General features: G+C 40.9%; 2 protein-coding genes across 2 annotated transcripts in view; one reads left to right on the top strand and one right to left on the bottom strand.

The window, feature by feature from the left end:
* CDC73 (cell division cycle 73) overlaps positions 1-23,960 on the top strand; it is a 164,717-nt gene that overhangs the window by 115,908 nt on the left and 24,849 nt on the right. The window contains exons 11-12 of the mRNA XM_060774537.2: positions 20,550-20,607; positions 23,728-23,763. Coding sequence (XP_060630520.1) covers positions 20,550-20,607; positions 23,728-23,763 — 94 coding nt within the window. The remainder of the gene's footprint in view (positions 1-20,549; positions 20,608-23,727; positions 23,764-23,960) is intronic.
* The window catches only part of B3GALT2 (beta-1,3-galactosyltransferase 2), a 54,672-nt gene that overhangs the window by 22,708 nt on the left and 8,004 nt on the right, over positions 1-23,960 (bottom strand). The gene's annotated exons all lie outside the window — the stretch shown is intronic.

The raw sequence follows: 23,960 nt of genomic DNA, 5'->3' as shown, positions 1-23,960 counted from the left end.
TGGAATAGAAGGGAATGAAATTGCATATCAAGGAGAAATTAACATTCTTTGATCATTCTCTGTGAAAATAGGCAAAATATGTATAGTTACAAAGCTGCATTGCTTTCATATTTAGAGAAGAAGAATTGAGGGTAGTAAATACTGAAATACTGGTGGTAAAAGAAACATTTTTTCCCAGGCGAGCTCTAAAATTAGAAGTCCCTACATGCCTTTGCTGCTTTGTCCCTCAAGTCTTTGAACGAATGCACACACACACACACATCATGTGCTCTAGGATGTTTACTGCCCCTCTGGGATTTGAATCTTGTCTGTCTTTTCAAAGCACACAATCCTTTTCCTACACATCCATTCAAACCAGAAATAAACAGACCCTTTGGCAGAGGAATGAGTATTTCATGAAGTGCTGACATTGTGATCAGCATGTGTAAAGAACAAAGATTGTGCTATACAAATGGGCCTACGCATTTAAAAAAATACGTTGCGAAGTCCTTCTATTTAAGGTGCCACTTACTCTGTTCTATTTTTCTTCTTCCTCCATTTTATTCCCTGTCCACCAACACAGTTCTGAACATGCTGCTTTCTTTAATTTGTTTGCTTGTTTTTCTCTCTTGATATTTTCCAGGTGAGTCCAGTGTGGGTGTGTGCTACCAATTCCAGTTGTATCAGAATCATGCATTTGTCAATTTATGTCTTTTTACAATGCTTACCATATCTATAAGTTGACCCAATGCTGAGGGCAGGTTTTCTGGCCAAAATTATGGATTTTGATATGACCCATAGATAAGCAGAGGGTCATTCCATGGAGAGGAAAGTACCGATGCTTCCCTGCTGCTGCCATAATTTCTTCAATCAGATGTTCAAAAATATGTGAAGCAAGGAGAAAGTAGCTTCTTTCAGATTTTGCTGGGAAGGACTTTAGCTTTTCTCTTCTATTACTATATGGATGGTTCCATACACACACATACACACATATATATACACATATGTGTGTATATATATACACACACACACACACACACACACACACACACATATATATATATATATATACACACACACACACACACAGACTCATGTTGATAAATTAGTCCAGATTTTGGAGTTTTTTTTTGCCAAAAATTCTAGACTTATACCTGAATATATGGGGTATTTCTGTTTCTGATGATTTTTAAAAATAATTCATCAGTGTGAACCAGGAGAAGATCTAGCCCAGTGGTTCTCAACCTGGGGTCCTTAGATATTTTGGCCTACAACTCACAGAAATCTCAGCCAGTTTGTTAGCTGTGAGAATTTCTGGTAGTTTTTTTTTTTCTGTATCAGGAGCGACCTGAGAAACTGCAAGTCACTTCTGGTGTGAGAGAATTGGCCGTCTGCAAGGATGTTGCCCAGGGGACTCCTGGATGATTTGATGTTTTATCATCCTTGTGGGATGCTTCTCCCATGTCCCCGCATGAGGAGCTGGAGCTGATAGAGGGAGCTCATCCGCCTCTCCCTGGATTCGAACCTGTGACCTGTCGGTCTTCAGTCCTGCCGGCACAGGGGTTTAATCCACTGCGCCACCGGGGGCTCCTTTGAAGGCAAAAAATCTGGGGACCCCAGGTTAAGAACCACTGATCTATCCAAACACTAAGATCTCTTCCCCATCCCGTGATCTGTCTTCTATTTCTGACCCAATTTCTTCAATTCATTTCATTCAGTTTTCAAGCGATTTCCTTCCACTTAATCATTATTCCTTATTGACTATTGACATTTTGTATGTCTATTTGAACTATTGACATTTTGCATGGCTATATAATGAATTCCTAGGATTCATTCTCAAAATATTATGGTGAATCTGCAAACTTTGGAGAGATGATGATGATGGAGGAGGAGGAGGAGGAGTAATGATTCATTTATATCCTATAATTTCCTTTCACTTATTATAGGGATGCAAGGTGGTTTACAAAAGTTAATAAAACCACTCGCAGCTTGGTAGTGATCCTGGACTCATTGCTGAGCCTGGAACCTCAGGAACCATCAAGGCTATTAAGATCTTCCGGGGGGGGGGGGGGGGCTGCTCTCGGTCCCACCACCCTCGCAATCACGGTTGGTGGGGATGAGGGACTGGGCCTTCTCAGTGGTGGCTTCCCGGCTTTGGAACTCCCTCCCACTAGAGATTAGATCTGCTCCCTCCCTCCTGACGTTCAGGAAACTACTAAAGACCTGGCTCTGGAATGTGGCATTCGAGGACTGAATCTATAACCTTCTTCCACAAGGAAGGAGGATGATGAACTGCGACTATGATTATGACTATGACTATGACTGGATTGATGACTTGGCTTAGGTAATTGTGATGTTTTTATTGTACTTTATTGTACTATTTTAATATGTAATGATGTCGCACTTTGTTGTACTTATATATTATTGTACTTTCATATATGCTGTAAACCGACCTGAGTCCCTCGCTGAGGTGAGAAGGCCAGTATAGAAAACTTCTAAATAAATAATAAATAAATAAATAAATAAAATAAGCAAAACCATATAAAAGCCAATTTTAAAATGCAGTTAAACAATACCTAGAGTTAAATCCCCTTAAAACAGGTTTGTTAGAAGACGGAAGATAAAATCAGCAGAACATGTCACAAACAGTACACCATAAACATCCTTTCAGTCGACTCTAGAAAATCTTTTGGAACAGAAAAGTTTGCCCTGGCCAACAAAATGGCAACAAGGAAGGGAGTTCTAAAGCCTAGGAGCAGCCACTGTGAGACCCTCCTCACCAGTCTCTACTAACCAAATCAAGAAAAGTATTGTGACTGAGAGAAATGCCTCCCGTGAATGTGTTAGATCCCAAGCAGCCTCATATATGGGTCTATAAGATCATCGTGTTTCCAAAAGTCTGAAGCTAAGCCATATGTCCCAAGTCTTCTTCTACCATCACTCTAGCTGTAGCTTTATATATCTAGAAAATTAATATTGGAAATGAGGTTGTTATTATTTAAGATTTTAGTGACAGACAAAGAGTGGAATGGAAAATTGAGAAGGCCTGTTCTCAATTTCCCATGCCAGTCTTGGTTTAATGTAGAGATATAACCAATACAGTATACAAAGTGTGGATCATGAATGGATGGTGAACAATTAATTTGTTCTGAAATCATTCTACTTTCCCACTTGCATTTCTGCTTTTCTCCCCCATATCTCTGTTTCTGTGGCTATAACATTCTTCCTTGCTGCTGGCAGAAACCTCTGCGTAACTTCAAAGCATACAGTTGTCACCTCATTTGGCACATGGGGTACTGGCCGAGAAACAGCCTCCGGGTTCTTTCTCTCTGTCCTTCCCTTTATTGTCCCTACTCATAGCTCTGCTGATGTCAGGGAAGGACAGGGAAGCACTGCCAAGAAATGAGAGCATTGCCAAGAAATTCCTCAGAAGGTCTTAAAACAGCAGGAAACAGCATGGGTGTAGTTTTTAGGGTTCATTCTGAACCATTAAAGCTGAAAGCTCAGTTCTAGCAGAACTCTGGCCCATCATTATATAATTGCATCTGGCATGATACATTTGACAACTGATTTTACGCTGTTTATTTTAAGCTTCTAGTTAATTGGCTAGAAGTCTTGAAATGTGTTGGCACTTAATGGGGAGCCACTATGATGTAGTAAATTTGAGCACTGACTCAAATTTACTACAGCCATGGAAACCCACTGGATAAACTTGGGCAAGACACAGTATCTCAGTTTCAGAGCAAGGTAAAGATAAACTTGCTCTGAGCAAACCTTGCCAAGCAAACAGGGTCTCCATAAATCCCTGCTTTAGGGTCTCCATAAGTCAGAAATTGCTTGTGGTCAATCAACAATAATAGCTAGGAGCCCCCGGTGGCGCAGTGGGTTAAACCCCTGTGCCGGCAGGACTGAAGACCAACAGGTCGCAGGTTTGAATCCGGGTAGAGGCGGATGAGCTCCCTCTATCAGCTCCAGCTCCTCATGCGGGGACATGTGAGAAGCTTCCCACAAGGATGATAAAAACATCAAAATCATCCGGGCGTCCCCTGGGCAACGTCCTTGCAGATGGCCAATTCTCTCACACCAGAAGTGACTTGCAGTTTCTCAAGTCACTCCTGACACAACAAAAAAAGCAAAACAAGAATAGCTGAAGACAATAAGGGTTCAAGTGAGGACCCCAGTGATCACCACAGAATGGCAGTTGTAGCCCTTTCTCATAATTTGTATGCAGCCCCCCCCCCCACCCCCCAAGACATATTCCCTTCTCCCATTCCTTTTAATTGGAGAGTGTTCAACTAATGTTACTTTTTCATATACTTCCATATTCTTGTTGGTTGCTTGACATTCTTATGACAGTCAACCACGTAATGCCCTTACAGTGTGCGAGCCTGGCTCGAGAGCAGTACGTGTGAAAAAGATCTTGGAGTCCTCGTGGACAACAAGTTAAACATGAGCCAACAATGTGATGTGGCGGCAAAAAAAGCCAATGGGATTTTGGCCTGCATCAATAGGAGCATAGTGTCTAGATCTAGGGAAGTCATGCTACCCCTCTATTCTGTTTTGGTTAGACCACATCTGGAATATTGTGTCCAGTTCTGGGCACCACAATTCAAGAGAGATATTGACAAGCTGGAATGTGTCCAGAGGAGAGTGACTAAAATGATAAAAGGTCTGGAGAACAAGCCCTATGAGGAGCAGCTTAAGGAGCTGGGCATGTTTAGCCTGAAGAAGAGAAGGCTGAGAGGGGATATGATAGCCATGTATAAATATGTGAGAGGAAGCCACAGGGAGGAGGGAGCAAGCTTGTTTTCTGCTTCCCTGGAGACTAGGACGCGGAACAATGGCTTCAAACTGCAAGAGAGGAGATTCCATCTGAACATGAGGAAGAACTTCTTGACTGTGAGAGCCGTTCAGCAGTGCAACTCTCTGCCCCGGAGTGTGGTGGAGGCTCCTTCTTTGGAAGCTTTTAAACAGAGGCTGGATGGCCATCTGTCAGGGGTGATTTGAATGCAATATTCCTGCTTCTTGGCAGGGGGTTGGACTGGATGGCCCATGAGGTCTCTTCCAACTCTTTGATTCTATGATTCTAAGACACAGTATCTCAGTTTCAGAGCAAGGTAAACATAAACTTGCTCAGAGCAAACCTTGCCAAGCAAACACAGTCTCCATAAATCCCTGCTTTAGGGTTTCCATAAGTCAGAAATTGCTTGAGGGCAATCAACAATAATAGCTGAAGACAATAAGGGTTCAAGTGAGGATCCCAGTGATCACCACAGAATGGCAGTTGTAGCCCTTTCTCATAATTTGTATGCAACCCCCCCCCCCCCCAACACATATTCCCTTCTCCCATTCCTTTTAATTGGAGAGTGTTCAACTAATGTTACTTTTTCATATACTTCCATATTCTTGTTGGTTGCTTGACATTCTTATGACAGTCAACCACGTGATGCCCTTACAATGTGCGAGCCATCATTTGCATCTTAGCTTGTAGTCACTAATGTCCTAAAGAACATTCCTATCATTAGCTGATATAAATAGTAGTCTTGTGCATTTGTACAGATTCACTATCTGGGTCTATGGCTGGGCACTGAATGCCTGGCACACTCGGCTGTAGACCGAGTGTGAGTCTGGCAGCGCTTACAGACAAGCAAGCGGGTAAGAGGCGCTCAACGCTTGGCTGTGCACCTTGCCAGGGCCTACAGCTGAGTGCGCCGAGCACCTGGCATGCTCGGATACAGACCCTGGCAGATCCTGGAAGGGCCTACAGGTCCTGGCTGGTCCTACAGCCGGGCATGCTGACTGCCGGGCACCTCAGCTGTAGGCCACTGCAAGCCCTGCCAGGACCTACAGCCGAGTGCTGAGCACCAAAAATCAGCCAGCCAAACGGTTATTGTTCCCACTTATCTTCCGCTTCACCATTTTTTTCTGAACAGGAGGAGGGTGTACCATTTCGTGCCATCCAAATGAATGGTACAAAACTAAACAAGAAAGAAACAAATGAGACAAATGCCAGGCCCATGACTAATAAATCATTGTCTGAATGGGTTGCCTAAGCTGGACGCTTACAAATTGAATTTGCATATTTCCTTTCGTTTTCAAACAATGCAGCATTCTTATAATTTACCTATGAAATACCTACAGTAAATAAGCATAATTGTCACACACTCACTTTATGTAATATAGAATACTGGTTTCAAAATGTGGCACTTCTAATATTTTGGGAAGAATGACAAGACATACATTTCTCGTAATCCCTTTCATGCACACAACAGAAGAGTTTCGTGGCAGGGCATAATAATATTCCTTTCCAAGTAACAGGTAGACTTGATGTTTTGAAACAAATTGGGGGATTTTGCCATGTTTTTGTTCCAGCAGCCTTGGCGAAACTTGAAACCTGTTAGCAATTGGCAGAGGCTAACCTCTTTTCTAGGAAACCATCTATGCACCTGTAAGACTTCATGCCTTCAACATCATATCATGCATCTTCTTTTAGTAGTTTATTTCTTCTTGAAATACTGTTACTGCTTAAATTATGGTATATGTTCTCACTTGTACATCTTTTTGTAAGTGAAGCTGGCTATTTGAAGAAGCTATGCTTGGTTCTTTTCCTCTTATTTTTGTTAGATTCTGGCAGTAGTCATGCATTCTTTTGAGTGGTCCCCATATTTCCTTGTTTCGGACCATTCAGCCCATCTTGAAGAAAGTAATTGTAGTTTAATCAGAATATATATTTTCCAATTGCCAAATATGTATTTCTGGTATAGATGCTTTCCATATGGATGAACCTTTTTTCTGTGCTTTGATGTGATGTTTGCCACTCAAACATAGATCGGTTTTTCTGAGTAGGTAAATGTCAGGTAGTCCCCTGACATTAAGTCCAGTCATGTCTGACTCTGGGGTGTGGTGCTCATCTCCATTTCTACGCCGAAGAGCCAGCGTTATCCGTAGACACCTCCAAGATCATGTGGCCTGCATGACTGCATGGAGCGCCGTTACCTTCCTGCCAGAGCGGTACCTATTGATCTACTCACATTTGCATGTTTTCGAACTGCTACGTTGGCAGGAGCTAGAGCTGACAGCGGAAGCTCACGCCGCTCCCCGGAATCGAACCTGCAATCTTTCGATCAATAAGCTCAGCAGCTCAGTGCTTTAACCCACTGCGCCACCGGGGGCTTCTTTTCTGAGTAGACACCATTAATTCATGGAGAAGTCACTCAATGATAACATGAGAGAGATGTACAGTAGTTCACAGTAGTTGAACACCCATTTTTCTCACTGAAAGCTTAAAGTGTTGACTACCGTGTCAGAAAAGTGTACACCTATTTGTTTTCAGTTATTAATTGACTAATCTTCATTTGGCTTTCTAATGAGAATTTCTATTAGGCTTGTACGTGCATTTGATTTGCAGGTTCCCTTGACTAATCCGGCTGGTCTGGCTTGTTTGGGTGGCCGTAACGGCAAGGGCTCAGCCTCCATTGTTTTGTTGTTGTTGTTGTTGTTGTTGTTGTTGTTGTTGTTGTTGTTTTGGCCACAACAGAACAGTGGCTGTTGGAAAAACATCTGCCTTCAAGTTATAAGTGGAGCGCAGGAGGGAGGCAGCCGCTAGAAGAGAAAGCACAAGGGGGAAAAGGCGCCACTCCAGGGCCCGCAAATCAAGATAAAATAGAGAGGCTTTTAAAAGGAAGCCCAGGGTAGGATAGCACCAGGTCAATCGCTCTTCCTTCCCTAGGAAGTGGGGAAGCCTCCTTAAAATGCCTTGGAAAGCTGTGTGCTGCAGGGAGAGAGCGCAGTGCGTGCCTGTAGCACCTGTCTCCTCTACAGGCAGAAGGGAAAGGATTGCAGAGAGAGTGGTATCTTAACTCTGATGCTTTTAATCCAGGTCTTAATGAAGGATATAAGGACAAACAATGCCTAAAATGATGGGAAGGGGAGTCTGGAAAGTCTCCCCCCCCCCCCCACCATCACCAATAATGGGCCGGATAGAAAACAAATCTTTTGACTTCTGGACAAAAAACAGATTTCTGACCTCCCAAATTTGGGAGGCTTCCGAAAAATGGATCAGAATCCCCACCAAAATCTGGAACACTGAAACAGATCACAGTTTATCCGGATTGCACAAGCCTAGTTTCTATAGCTCTTAGTCTCTCTGTATACATATGTGTATAAGCATGAAACTCAGTGACAATAATAATAATAATAATAATAATAATAATAAGAAGAAGAAGAAGAAGAAGAAGAAGAAGAAGAAGAAATAGAAGAAGAATCCTTTATTTGTACCCCACTACCATCTCCTGAAGGACTTGCTGTGGCTTACAAGAGGCCGAGCCCAAATACAACAATAAAACAACAACAATACAGCAAAATAAATAAAAAAACAAAGCAAAGCAGTAACATTAACAACACACAATGACGCAATTAAAAACTATGGCAGGGCCAAATGTAATAATTAAAATTAAAAAGTGCTGGGCATGACCAGGATAAAAGGGTAGAGATGGGTTTGCAGATATCCTGAATCTCTGATAAAGTGCGTTGGGGACAAAATGCTTGGAGTTTCCTTATTCTGGGAAGGCACACTGGAACAACCACATTTTCAAGCTCCTCCTAAAAATTGCCAGCGATGGGGCTTGTCTGATGTCCTTAGGGAGAGAGTTCCAGAGTCGAGGGGCCACCACTGAGAAAGCCCTATCCCTCGTCTCCACCAATCGCCCTCGTCCCCACCAATCGCGCTTGCGATGCAGGTGGGATCGTGAGTAGGGACTCTCCAGATGAACGAAGAGATCGTGTGGGTTCATACACAGAGATGTATGTTCACAAAAAGTAGGTAAACATAAAGTTTACACCCGTTATCACTTGCATTCCCACTTCTGGAAGTATTTAGTCTTATCTTGGAGAATGACAGCATTCAATTAAACTAATTTCATTTTCTTTTTCTTTTCTTTGTTTCTGCCTTTCTTTTTATTTCTTTTTCACATTAAAGATTTTTGAAAGCTAGTGGGTCTCTCATTGGGTTTATTTGCAAAACCTGACAATTTTATTTATTTATTTATTTATTTGACTTGTATACCGCTACCCCCAATTTGGCTCGGAGCAGTTTGCAGCAGTGGATTAAAACAATACAATTAACTTTAAAATACAATAAAAACAAGAACAGACATAGTCCCGAGTTATTCAATTCAGAGTTCCTGCAAATCCCTGGCGTGTTGTATTTGGAAAATCACCCAGTGTGTATTTGTGTGTGTGTGTGTGTGTGTGTGTGTGTATCTTTTTCCTGTCCATTGCTTTATCTTTGATTGAATCTTGCTTCTGCCTTAATGTTTTCCCACTTTTCCTGAATGTCATTGTTTAGAAATTAAGTATCATTTCTCAACATCCAGGGGTGGCTCAACCCATTACGCAAATTAAGCATTTGCAGTATAGTTGATTTTGCCCAGGGGCGCTCTTGAGGTGCAAGTTGTAGTTACTGGGAAGTATAGTTCACCTACAATCAAAGAGCATTCTGAACTCCACCAATGATGGAATTGAACCAAATATGACACACAGAACTCCCACGATAAACAGAAAACATATATCAGTTATTTGTTTGGGGGGGGGGGGGGTGCAAAATAATGTTTGCTTACCATTGAAAATTACCTAGGGCCGCCTCTGTCAACATCGTATAAGAATCAAGTATTTAGTTACAAATACTATACAAGGGGAGCATTCAACTTAGATGTAATAGTTAATTGTATTGTTGTTGTTTTTTCAAATATTAGGGTTATCAGAATAAAAGGAACTCTATTTTTGAGCTGTGGTTTTATCCTGCAACAGCCAGAAGGAGATGTTCTTAAGGTTATTTCCAGTTCATTGCAATTTACCAAGTCAACAAACTGATTAACATTTAATGTAGCTCATTTCAAATAAGCCAGTTTCAGACCATTTTCTGAACATAACTAAGATTAATTGCAGTTGAATGTCTGGATGGCATAGCAAGCTGTGCTTCATCAAAAGTGGGACATTCTCTGTGTGTTGAAGACTTGCTGTAGCTTGTTCCAAACTGGTATCACACTAAACATTTCAGTGATCCAAGAATCTTCCTTTACAGGCACTTCTCAGGTAGAAGACCAAAAATCTCCCCATGTCCAGTAGATGGCAAGAAAGACCAATTTCTTCATGTCGTTTGAGAACTTTATTTACAAGGCCAATTTTTTATACTCTTCAACTTATTTTTCTTAGCTCCTGCATCTTTAACACCTAATGCTAGGACAACAAGGTGGTCTGCCTCTTTAACAAAACTGATTTGACTTATGCTTGCTTTTCTGTTTGATTTCTTTTACACTTTTTAAATGCCATTTGGCTTATATGCACCTTACTAAATTAATGTAAGTGAAGAAACAATGAACCTACAAGGATCCTTAATGTGGTCTGAATGTTGCTGTTCTTGATTTTTAGTGATGGTTTATTTAATGTTTCATATTTTTATGTAAAGATTTCTATACTGTATATGTGTATCTTTATAATGACATTATTTCCGAAATGATATAAAATAAAAGGCACACTCTGGAGTTTTTTTAGACGAATGCTGTTTAGTTTGCTGTGAGTCTTAAGACAGAGCTGACTGCTTCTCTTGTGGTCACAAAAGCCACCAGCTCTTGACCTGCTTTTCCTGGAAGCCCAATTAATCAGACATTTCTGGATTAAATTAATTTTCTAACTGCATTTTATTCAGGTTTTAGGCCAGAGTTTTCAACAGAAACTGCTATATTGTCTTGTTGGATGGCCTTTGCCAAAGAATGATGTGTAACCCTCTCTTCATCTCCTTGGACCTCTCAGCGGTTTTTGATACCAGTTGGCACTGCTTCAGTTTCTGATAAGATGGCCAATTCTAGGGTTGCTGTTGGTTTTTGTTGAGTTCTCCCTTAGTATCTAAATGAAGGTCATTCAAAGATTTGGTTTGACATATTGGCAGTGTATGGATAACATCCAGCTTTTGTTATTTACAACCTTGGAAACTCACGTTGTAAACTCAAAGGAATTCCAGTTAGATGAAGTTGACTGATACAGGGCAGTAAACATGCAATGCTTCAGATAAGAGGTAAGGGTGAGGCCTGTTTTTTATTGTTCATCTTATTTTACTATATTTCGTGCTGGTGGTAACATACATTTCTGTTACTTTACTGTTTTATTAGGTAATAAATTTGTTAAATTATAACATTTTATTGTACCATGTAATATGGACTTTATGCCTTTATTACAAGACATAAAGTCATTCTCAATGAAGATTCCTTTCTTAGCTATAATCTGTCAGCATTAATTTTATAAAGACCTTCAAGGAATATGTTCATGTGTACTTATGGCAGTCTATATTACTTTTCCTTGATAACGTCTTCCTCTTTACCAATGTTACCTTGGAGACACCTCGAATAAAACCAGCCTGAACATATACTTTCTAGTTTTCTTCCTGTGTTTATGAAGAGGATGTGGATCAGGTGGTTCTGTCTTCATTTGAAAGGTTTACCTGCAATTCAAAATGGTGTCTGTGAAAACAATTCCCTCAGTGGTAGGATCTCTATAAAGTGGAGGCAGGCCTGTAGCCCCGGGGGGGGGGGGGGGGCTTGAGGGGCTTCAGCCCCCCCCCCCTCCCAAAATTCTCCGGGTGGTCCGCAAGAAGGCCTTACTGGTACATTATTTAAACTGTTATGTTTATTAATATCATGATCTGATCACCATGCTCAATATATCCCATATGCATAGGGGTATTGGGATAATGATACAAAAGGTTTGCTAGGGTAGATCCTGAGCGTCCCCCTGAATCAAAATCCTGACTACGGGCCTGAGTGGAGGGGTTTTTTTTTAAGGAAGAGGGGATAAATATTTTTGTGAATATTCTGTTTTAATGGATTTCCTACCACAAAAAGTACCTGGTAGAAGTACTTACAGGTAGTCTCACTGACCCTAAGGTCTTCCTAGACCCATCTGGGTGGGCAATGTGAGAGATCTTCTCCTAAGAGATCTGAAGATTTCCATGTGCATAACACTTGTGTGTCGTTTCTTCTTGACAACTCACTGTCAAGGAAATGGAGAATTAGAAGTTGGCAGCCCCCCCTCCCCTCACATACCTTTCACCTTTCTCAAAATAAGTTGGTGATGTTATATGTCATGTGAGCTATTGTGACAAGTATGCTTTTACAGAGAAATGTGACAAGAGGTTTTCAGTAGTTCTATATGTTTTGGGGAAGATTTGTTCAGTGGTTTGGCTCTGCTTCTGCAGAGATGTAATAGCTGTCGTTTGTTCTTTGTAGTCTCCGTGATCCAACACACACAGGTTTTTCTGCACTTGAGCAGAGCTGAGCAAAAGATTTTTAGAGCCACGTCCTCCCCCACTAACAATTCTGTGGTTTAAAGCTCAAGGGAGTGGTTACCCACTACATTGTTCTTGTTATATCTCCATCATCTCCCCCACTGCATTATATGATCTTAATCTGTTGTGAGGAGTAGCAGCCACAGTGTTTCAAAACAGATGTTGAGAAACAACATACCATCCAGAACAGTAGTGCATGAAAGGGTGTGTAATGCGCTATGATAGATAGCTCTCTGTAGACATTATCTACTGCTTCACCCCCCTCCATTTTATCCTTACTTCTCAGCGAATGTAATTCTGATTTGTGCACCCGTAGAGGGTTAGATTTTCTGAGGACTTCCAATATCTCAGATATCTAGCTTATGTCTTCTCTGTAGATGAGTAACTTCTGTTTTACTCAATTATATGTCATTGGCAAAGGGGAGTTGAAGCCTGTAATATCCACTTCTCCTTGAAATTATAGATATTTGTAACCTTCTGTAGCAACATTTGCAACACTGAATATGACTTCTTTAATACTAGCACAATATAGTGTTAAGAATATGAAGTTGCTGGCTCAGGTCTTACATCAGCTCTACAACTACAGTGTACAGGAATCATACAGAATGATACTTCATGATTTTTGTAAGATGGTGGAGAGATTAGGTTTATGAGTGATTTAAAGAGGCCTCCTCTGTTCCTGTTGTTTCAGAGTGCAGTGAGAGTAGAGTTGGCCCTCCATATTTCCGGATTTGATTAAAATGTTCTCTTTAGGACCCGCTAGATCAGTGGTTCTCAACCTTCCTAATGCCCCGACCCTTTAATACAGTTCCTCATGTTGTGGTGACCCCCAACCATAATCCTAACATTATGAATCGCCATGTAAATAATGATCTGTAGGATGTATTTTCAGTCACTGTAGCAGATTTGGCACAAATACCCGGTATGCCCAAATTTGAACACTGGTGGGGTTGGCGGGGGGATTGATTTTGTCATTTGGGAGTTGTAGTTGCTGGGATTTGTAGCTAGCATGTAAACAAAGAGCATTCTGAACCCCACCAACAATGGAATTGAACCAAAGTTGGCACAGAGAACTCCCATGATCAACAGAAAATACTGGAAGGGTTTGGTGGGCATTGACCTTGAGTTTGGGAGTTGTAGTTCGCCTACATCCAGAGAGCACTGTGGGCTCAAACAATGATGGATCTGGACCAAACTTGGCACGGATACTCAATATGCCCAAATGTGAACACTGATGGGGTTTGGGGGGGAAAAACTTTGACATTTGGGAGTTGTAGATATTCGGGTTTATAGTTCACCTACAATCAAGGAGCATTCTGAACCCCACCAATGATAGAATTGGGCCAAACTTCCCACACAGAACCCCCATGACCAACAGAAAATACTGTGTTTTCTGATGGTCATTGGGGACCCCTCTGACACCCCTTCGCGACCTCCTCAGGGGTCCCGACCCCCAGGTTGAGAAACACTGCGCTAGATCTTCTAGTGGGATTGTGTGGTCTATTTTCACCAAACATTGGTCATAGAGCTATTCTGGAAGGCCTAGAGTAGGCCTGCACAAGCTGTCGCTCTCCATGTGACTCCAACTCCCACAAGCCCTAGCCAGATTATCTAATGGAATTATGGGAGCTGATATCCAAAACAGCTGGAGGGCCACAGGTTATGCAGGCTTGGCCTAGAGATTCTAGAGCAGTGGTTCTCAACCTGGGGTCCCCAGATGTTTCTGGCCTACAACTCCCAGAAATCCCAGCCAGTTTACCAGTTGTTAGGATTTCTGGGAGTTGAAGGCCAGAAACATCTGGGGACCCCAGGTTGAGAACCACTGTTCTAGAGAGTACACCTCTCTTGGAATCTCTTGGTCCTCCACATCGATTCTATGGTCAGCTTCTGAGCTGCATCCCCCCCCCCCAAAAAAAAACCGTTTGTTTATTTGTTTTATTTGCTTGTTTGTTGCATTCAGGACACTTTTAAATGCAGTAGTGGAAGCCCTCTGCAGCTTTCTGGCAATGGGAAGGGCTGTGTGGGACTCAAAGTATTTAGGATTGTATCCCTCTAAACTACCTTTGTGTCCAGAATTTTATAGAAACAAAGTGCAGGTAACTGAAGCTGTGGGACAGTATGCACTTGGCAATTTGTCATTAAGAAAGTTTGTTAAAACAAACTGTTTAATGGTAGTCCAGCCGGAATGCTGTGAAATCATGAATGGAAATCTCCAGCTTTACTGTTTGAATTTTGTGAGTTGAGCTCAAGAGTTATATTTTTTAGGTAATGTGTGATATTATTACTGATTCTCCATTCACAGAGTAATTCAGTTTCAAAGACAGACTCTTTTCTCTTTTCGACAGATTTATACGATAGTAGTGGTAGCCTTGCTTTAATTTAACTGTGGTTTATTCGTTTATCCTTGTTGAGGAAAATTAACCATCTTATGTGAACTCCAGTTTGACAGTTTATCCAGATGGGCAGTTGTGGGGAAAAGGCATTTTCTGTAAAGCATAGATAGGCATTTTACAGTTGAAGTAGTGGTTTGCGATTACTCTGCAACTATGCAAAGATGTTTAGGGTTGACAGATTACAGATATTTTGGAGTAAAACTCTTGCAATGAGCCAATTTAAATCTTTAGTAATGTTGCTGTGAAAAGAAAAGGAGATTATGCTTTGCCTGTTGGAAAAGCAATCCAAATAGTTTTTGCTCACAATATGTGATTAATCCAGCATGTATTATTGAAGTTCTGAAAGAAGAAATGTATGGCAACTGATTTCTGGTTTTCAAGCACAGGATAAATGGGAATTGGTCTCATGTATATGTTTGGAAATTTTAGTCAAAAATCAACCACAAAACTTGGGTTAATTTATTCATGGGTTAGCCTGAGTACTGTATTTCATATCTTATCAAAAAGGGAACCATCCCCTTCGCTGAGTAGAGTGATGAAAGGCAAGAGCTTATTATTATTATTATTATTATTATTATTATTATTAACTTTATTTATACCCCGCTAACATCTCCCAAAGGACTCGGTGTGGCTTACAAGAGGCCAAGGCCCAACACATCAATAAAACAACAGCATAACAAATACAACAATAAATAAACTCATAAAGCAAAGCAATAAACTTTAAAACAATAACAATAAGCATTAGACAGTAACATCACGACGCATTTAAAAACTGAGGCCGGGCCAAATGTAATGAATAAAATTTAAAACTTTAAAAAATGCTGGACATGACAGGTGAAATGGATAGGTTTTTGGAGATAGATGCGGTGTGCAGACAATTATAAATCTCTAGTAAAGTGCATTTGGGACATGATGCTAGGAGTTTCCTATTCTGGGAAGGCACACTGGAACAGCCACATCTTCAAGCTCTTCCTAAAGACTGCCAACGTTGGGGCTTGTCTGATGTCCTTGGGGAGAGAGTTCCAGAGTCTGGAGGCCACCACAGAGAAGGCCCTGTCCCTCGTCCCCACCAAACGCGCTTGCGACGCAGGTGGGATCGTGAGCAGGGCCTCTCCAGATGATCAGAGAGATCGTGGGGTTCGTATACGGAGACGCGGTCATGCAGGTAGGCGGGTCCCAAAGTGTTTAGGGCTTTGTAGGTAAGCACCTGCACCTTGAATTGGGACCGGAAAATGAACGGCAGCCAATGGAGCTCCTTAAACAGGAGGGTTGACCTCTCTCTGTAAGGAGCACCAGTTAACAACCTGGCTGCCGCCCGTTGGACCAATTGGCATTTTCTGGCCGTTTTCAAGGGCAGCCCCATGTAGAGCGCATTGCAGTAGTCCAATCTGGAGCTTAGTCCATCCCAGGAGAACCTTTAAAAATTACCAACACCCTCAAAAGTACCAATGCCCCAAGTCATCCTGGGGGAGATGGAGCGGAGTATAGATAAAGGTTATTATTAAATCATCATTATTATTATTATTATTATTATTATTTCTCTCTGCTATAGTGTAGTTTCTGGCTATTTAAATTGCCTGATCAGGGAAAATGTGGCAGCCAGGGACATTGGCATTAGTGGCATTGGTGCTCCCACTCTTCATGGAATGACCCTTGACTTATCCTTAGGTCATGCCAAAATCCATTGTTTGGACCTAAAAACTGCCCTCGACTAATATATGAGATTGAGTATATATGGTATGTATTGTTCAGAAGGGATTGGTTTACATCTAAATCCAGTGATCATGCTATTTAGAATAGACCACGGACATGAATAAGACACTTTAGTAGCATCCAAGGTTGTTTTCATCGGCCTGCTGTAGTTAAAATTGACATCATGTTTAGCCCAGTGACCTAATTGCTAGGGGAAAATGTGTAATTGTACATATTGTTGTTGGGGTTTTGTGTGTGTGTGTGTGTGTGTGTGTGTGTGTGAGTATGTTATTTAATGCCGTCTGCTAGACAATACTGCTGTTCAACTTTTGTTCACCTCAGTGGATTTTGCCATCTGCTCCTACTTCCATTCAGGCTATGTTAGAAGGAATAGAAATTGTGCTACAAGTTATATGAGATAGTCAGGTTGAATTAATTTCTTTATCAAAAGATGGTGAGATAATTTGGTGACATTTGATGATTTTTGTGTTTGGTTTTTGTAGGGATGTGTGTTGTAATCTAAGGGTCCTTTTACAAATGATATTTACTAAACAGAGATTATTTTTGTGCTGTGTAACCTTCCCACTCACTTGTCATAGCTGTGCTCATTTGGGAACATTCTTCTGTAATGTTTTCAAATATGCATAATCATAATGATATAGATGGTTGCATGGTTTTCACAGGTGATGATGATGTGCATGGATAATCTTTGCTTAGGAAAAATGCCATGTTTGCTTACTTTTCTGCTGCTGCTAGACACTGATTTAATGTCAACCGTGTATGCGCCTATTAACATCTAATTTTTGTGTCATCAAAATGGTACATTTCCCCCTAACTAATTTTAAAATAATCTACTTGACTCCTGCGTGTTAAAAGATTATTGTTATGCTTGGCAAGCTGTTTGCTGCTTGTACACAGATACTCCCCTTGACAACGGCAACACTTCATTTGAATGAATACAGGGACAGTGCATATTCCTTTACAGTAATAAGTGACTGCTCTGCATTTTATAATTGAAGGAGAAGGGTGTTTTTGTTCGTTTTACCTATGAAGCCAGCATAAAGAAAATAGGGTTGACTCAGACCAAAGATTATCCAATCTAGCATTCTACTTTTAAAATAGATGGCCATGTGAAACTCACAAGTAGAATATGGAGGGAGTGCCTTGCAGGGCCGTAGCCAGAAAAAAATTTCGGGAGGGGTTGAAATTTGGGGGGGGGGGGGTTGAAAATTTCACGTGGGGGGGGGGGGTTGAAACCTGCCTCCTAGCTCACGCTGAAGCAAAGAGCACAGCAGGAGGCAGAGCAGCCTTCAATAGCCTGCAGCTCCGCCCTTGTCAACCACCTCCACCAAGTCTGGCCTCCTTAATGAGAGCATTCAACATCCCCCCCCCCCCCCCAACTTGGTTGCTTCACTACTGTTCTGTCGCGCGCTGGGCCTGTAAATAATTGTCTTTAGAACAGGATGTGCAACCTTTGCCCAGCGGGAAGCCAGGGGGCCTAAAGAGAAGTTCTCAGAGGTTTCCACCACAAACAGTCTTTAGATGGCTTGAGAAGTACAACAAAGTATTTTATTAATGAACAATCAAACAGAAACTTCTCTTGTCTTCAGTCAAGTTAAGCAAATGATTCCAAGCTTTTAGGCAACTGGTGAATTCCTAATCTGAAGACAGGCAACTGTCTTCAATAACCTCTTCTTTAAAGGAAAATCCCCTTTTTAACTTCTCCCAGGCTGACTGTAATCTAACCCTTACTGATGTGGGCTCCGCTACCGGGTCGAACTGCGTCTCAAACGCCGAGTGGACCTACCAGCAAGGCAGTAGATGTTCTCCAGCTGGAGTTCTTTGGTCTTTAGGGCTGTTTACCTGGAAATTCTTTGGAGACTCTTAAGACCTTTCTCCCCCAGAAGTTCTTAAGGGTTGAAGCTTTTGTACAGGGGAAGCTTGCACACATCCTATACATAAGCTTACCTTGCTGAGACTAACTAAAAATGGCTCCCTTCCCTTCCCAATTGCCCTGAGCAAGGGGCGGGACCAAAACTTAACAATGATGGACAGGTGACTTGCCCTATGACTGCAACCAAAGAAGCCACCTATCTGCAGAGTCCCTGAAACCTAGGACTGCAAGCAAACATTGAATACAAAGCAAATAAAGTTGGAGCTCCTGGTACAGCTGTACCAGAACAACTACATCGGCTATTGCTGCAAGTAATGACAGTGTGAATAAATTGCTAATATTTGCTTGAGATAATAGTGCTTGCAATTCTGGAGGGACTCTTGATTTTTTTGCATCTCATAGACTTAGCAGCATGGGGATTGGGTTAACCAGTTAAAATTCATGAGTAAACCAGGTTTTTTTAAAAAAATCTGAAACATTTCGGGGGGGGGGGTTGAACCCCTAAAACCCCTCCCTTGCTACAGGCCTGGTGCCTTGTGTTATTCTCTTGCAATTGGTATTTGGAACATTTGGCTGTCCAGCCTGCATGCATGTTATATTGTAGATATTTTGTGTTTATAACTAAAGATGAGCCAATGCTTAACAGAATCTCTTAACTGAAGGCTAGGATTCATTTCTATACATCCTAACTTAAGAACAAACTCCACAAAGTAGAACTTACTGGCAAATAAAAATACACATTTCTGATGTGATACCGAATCACATCTGTTGGATTCAATAACCTCTGATTATTTGATTGTTCCTGGCACTAAGTTTCAAATGATAATGTAATTATAGGAACTCGTGTGCTGTACTATGGACACCAAATATGCTTTCCTCCGTGATTTTTCGTTACAGGGAATTGCAGGCTTTCATAAGAGGCATTGTCCACATTCAGTTTAATGAAACTGTAGGTTTCCATTAACTCCACTTTTGCTGGGTTAGGGGCCCAGAACTCCTGTGGAATTTGGGAGGACATTAGCTTGACAAGCCTAGGTATAGAGAAATGTTTCCATTCGTCAAAGTATCTAAATATGGTACTGCAAGAAAGATTTGGAAGCCAGAATTGCTCTTCTGGTCTATATATATATACTAGCGGTCCCCTGCCACGCGTTGCTGTGGCCCAGTCTGGTGAGTTGGAAAATAAAGTAATGAGAAAGCATTGGTTTCTAATATATGCAATGTCTTTATGCTTATGGGTAAACAGTATTTCTTCTTGTTTCTTTGTCAGTGTTGATGTGGAGATTGTCTGGTTTGCCTACTCTGCAACATGCAACATATCATTGTCCTTCTTTAGGGGTCCCTTTCAAATCTTTGCATCTGTCATATACATATATGTGTGTGTGTGTGTGAATGGCTGAATGGCCCTTTGTCAGGAGGGCTTTGATTATATTTTCTTGCCCTGGTGAAAGGAGTTGGACTGGATGGCCTTAAGGCAGCATTTCTCAACCTGGGAAGTCAAGACCGGGGGGGGGGGGTCACCAGGGGGGTGTCAGAAGGATCACCCAAGACCACCAGAAAACACAGTATTTTCTGTTGGTCATGGGGGTTCTGTGTGAGATGTTTGGCCCAATTCCATTGTTGGTGGGGTTCAGAATGTTCTTTCATTGTAGGTGAACTATAGATCCTTGTAACAACAACTCCTAAATGTCAAGGTCTATTTCCCCCAAACTCCATCTGTGTTCACATTTGGGCATATTGAGTATTTCTAACAAGTTTGGTCCAGATCCATCATTGTTTGAGTCCACAGTGTTCTCTGGATGGAGGAGAACTACAATTCCAAAAGTGAAGGTCAATGCCCACCAAACCCCTTCAGTATTATCTTTTGGTCATGGGAGTTCTGTGTACCAAGTTTGGTTCAATTCCATTGTTGGTGGAGTTCAGAATGCTCTTTTGACTGTAGGTGAACTATAAATCCCAGCAACTACAACTCCCAAATGAAAAAAAAATAATTTTTGAGTGATGGTCACTCCTTGTGTTGTGAGACGTTTTGTCGCCAAATTTGGTGTGATTTCGTTCATTGGTTCTTTTGTTTTTAAGGTACTCATTATGACCAGAGCATTTATATATAGATAGATAGATATCTGTTTAAAAAATTACTAATAACTGTAGCTGTGCTCTTATTTACCAGGTCTGTGTTTATAAGTACATAAATGTGATTTGTGCTCTATTAAAGGCTTGATTCTATGTCTTCTTTTCTTTTTTCTTTTTTAAGGAGGGAGCTTCAGCACGGAAGACTCAAACTCCAGCAGCACAACCTGTACCAAGACCAGGTATAGCTATTTTATGAATTATGTATATGATTGTTAGTCGTTCTTTTTATTTTATTTTTAAACCTTATATTAAAATGTGTAACTAGGCTTTGGCTGCGCTTCTGATTATTATATGCTTGATTTATGGAAAGTATTGTGGCCCCAGTTTGTAGTTATCGAGTAATCCTTATCTAAAATCAAGGGGATGAAGATAAACTTCTCACCGAAACAATAATAGTTTGATATAATGATTGTGTGAGTAGACAAACTGAGTAGCTGTACTTCTTGCAAAGGGAGTTAGGAATCTCTGAGTTATCTCACTACCATTGCCAAAAGACAGTATTCTTCACTTTACTTCTTCACTTCACTTTATTTCTTAATTAGTCGCTCTCCACCAAGGTGCTCTGAGCGACTTACAGTCTAAAATAGCATTTACACAATATAAAAACATTCAACATAAAAACATTCAACAGTGACTATTTGAAAAATTAGATAGGATTACTTAAATGCACAACCAAACAGCCGTCTTGAGTGCCTTTACAAAAGGTCGCAACTCCAACATTGCTCTAATGTATGGAGGCAATGAGTTCCACAGATATTTCCCATATTCCATGGGGAAATGCTTGACAATCCAATTGCTTCAACTTATTTAGTGTTGACATGTCCTGCACCTTTGTTCCTAGAGTTTCCGTTCATAGTATTTGCATTCAGAAGAGAGTGGGTGCTCAGTATCTCAGATTTCAAGAGGTGTTCAATATATGCTAAGTAACAAGGCCCACTATTTCTTGAACTGATCATGTCAAGAATAGATGCCATAAAAGTTCTAGTGGGCATGCATCAATTTCAGTGCTAAATAGCGACCACACCAGGGCACCACAATTCAAGAGAGATATTGACAAGCTGGAATGTGTCCAGAGGAGGGCGACTACAATAATCAAGGGTCTAGAGAACAAGCCCTATGAGGAACGGCTTAAGGAGCTGGACATGTTTAGCCTGAAGAAGAGAAGGCTGAGAAGAGATATGATAGCCATGTATAAATATGTGAGAGGAAGCCACAGGGAGGAGGGAGCAAGCTTGTTTTCTGCTTCCTTGGAGACTAGGACGCGGAACAATGGCTTCAAACTACAAGAGAGGAGATTCCACCTGAACATTAGGAAGAACTTCCTGACTGTGAGAGCCATTCAGCAGTGGAACTCTCTGCCCTGGAGTGTGGTGGAGGCTCCTTCTTTGGAAGCTTTTAAGCAGAGGCTGGATGGCCATCTGTCAGGGGTGATTTGAATGCAATATTCCTGCTTCTTGCCAGGGGGTTGGACTGGATGGCCCATGAGGTCTCTTCCAACTCTTTGATTCTATGATTCTGTGATTTCAAGAGATAATTCTGTTTAATAGATGCTAAATAACAATATAATACAGAGACATTGGAAGTAAGTAAAATTTACTTAGTTAAGTTAGGTCAGTTTGAATGGCATCTTTATCATAATAGCTCTCAGTGCCTTTCCAGCAAGAAATATACCCTGCAGCTTCTCCTGATTCAACCATTAAGAGAAACAATTTTTCATGGTGATTATAAAAAGGCACTTTTTCAACGGCTCTTCATAAATTATTTTATCCTATTTATTTTTATCCAGTGGAAAAATAATTTTATATATATATATATAAATAAGATTTATCTAAAATATCTTTGAAGATAGAATTCTAATGTATTTAGAGTTGCATCGCGTTGTGATTCTTTACTGGTTCTCTTATCTCTGCGGCTGTATGCCTGTGCTTAGAAAGGTCACACTGCCTGTCATATTTATCTCACCAGGGCTGTTGAGAATAAGAATGTGTTTGGAGCTGACAGGCAATGATATGAAAAGGGTAGAAATAGCAAGAGCAGAAATACATCTGGATGAATTGTCACACATGGGGTCACACTGCCAGATGCGATTTCACACACATTAACTGAAAGGCCTATACAGGCCTTCATCAGTACAAAAGCTGCCCCATATCATGACTGAGCTTCCGTATTGCACTGTATAAAGCAATGAGCAATGTGTCATGCAGCATTCTCTCAAAATTTCTCTATGAACATGGTTTAATTTCTTTTTTATTGCTATTTATTTATAATATATAAAACACAATATGACCTCTGTGGGCATCATGATCACTGTGTAAATTTTAAATTGTATATTTGGCTATCATAGAAAATGATGTCAGTAGAGTTACGCATTGTACAGCTTCAGCCAATACATAATAATATCAGTAGACTTTCGCATTGTACAACTTGAAGTTGGTGCATGTGCAGTCCTGAAAGAAGCACTCGGTTACTTAAGTACGTTGTTTCATCATTTCTTAAAACATGATGGCTTTGGTGAACATTTTCCCTGCAGCTTGGTGTATCATAGTGTGCTGCTTTAATTCTTCTGAAGTCCTCATGACCCTGAGACAACGCTGAATGATTTGTTCCTGTTGCTTTATGCTTTCACTGTAGAATCATATTGATCTTCAGGCAAGCAGCATGTATATCTGCGGTTGCTGGCCTCTCCTTGTGAGATGGGGCAACAGCAGGAGAATCTGCACTGTCATGCGAACGAGATATTGAAAAAAGCAGTGGGAGAAAACTTCTTCTACACTGATGTTAGCACAGCAGAGTAGTAAAGAGATGGCTAAATTCTTAGGCAAGAAGAATGTGGAGATATGAGTTTCAACTAAGCTGTGCCGATAGTTTTATTACTATTTTCATGTTGCTATTTCTGGGTAAATTAACTCTTGGGATAGTGGGCTTTCCTACGCATTTTAATTTCCAGTGGATGTACAGGCCCTGTAAATGTTTTGTAATAATAAAACTTCATTTATAACTTGTTCTTTCCCCCTGAATGGATCTTCTTGTGAAAAATAAGCTAACGTGATATTTTTTTGCAATTTGGAGGCTAACAATGAGCAAGATGATCTAGTCATTAAAAAAAAACAAAAAAACAAAAGTCAACCAAATCATGTCATTTTATTTCTTAGCCAATATACAAACTGGAACTGGACTGAGATTGTTACTCCAGACCAGTTAATTGTGAGAATTTACTCTAGAAGGAGTTGAACCATTTCATTGAGAACCACATTCTTTTTGTATACGGCTCACTTTGTGACATATTTTCTTCCTCACAGTCTCCCAAGCAAGACCACCTCCAAACCAGAAAAAGGGTGAGTTGATCCAAACTTCGTTGACCCTTTTATAACAAGAAACAGTGTGTCTTAAGTGTCAAGTTATAGATAGTATTACAAACTTGCATAATTGTGTGTGTGAGAGAGAGGAGGGAAGAGAGAGAAAAGGAAGAGAGAGAAAGGGAGCACCAGGTAAGGAATGATAGTGATAACTGTATTGTTGTTAAAATTAAATT

The sequence above is a fragment of the Anolis sagrei genome, chromosome 4 (genome assembly GCF_037176765.1).
Source record: "Anolis sagrei isolate rAnoSag1 chromosome 4, rAnoSag1.mat, whole genome shotgun sequence".
Taxonomy (NCBI): Eukaryota; Metazoa; Chordata; class Lepidosauria; order Squamata; family Dactyloidae; genus Anolis; species Anolis sagrei.
This window is presented reverse-complemented; position numbering and strand designations above follow the sequence as displayed.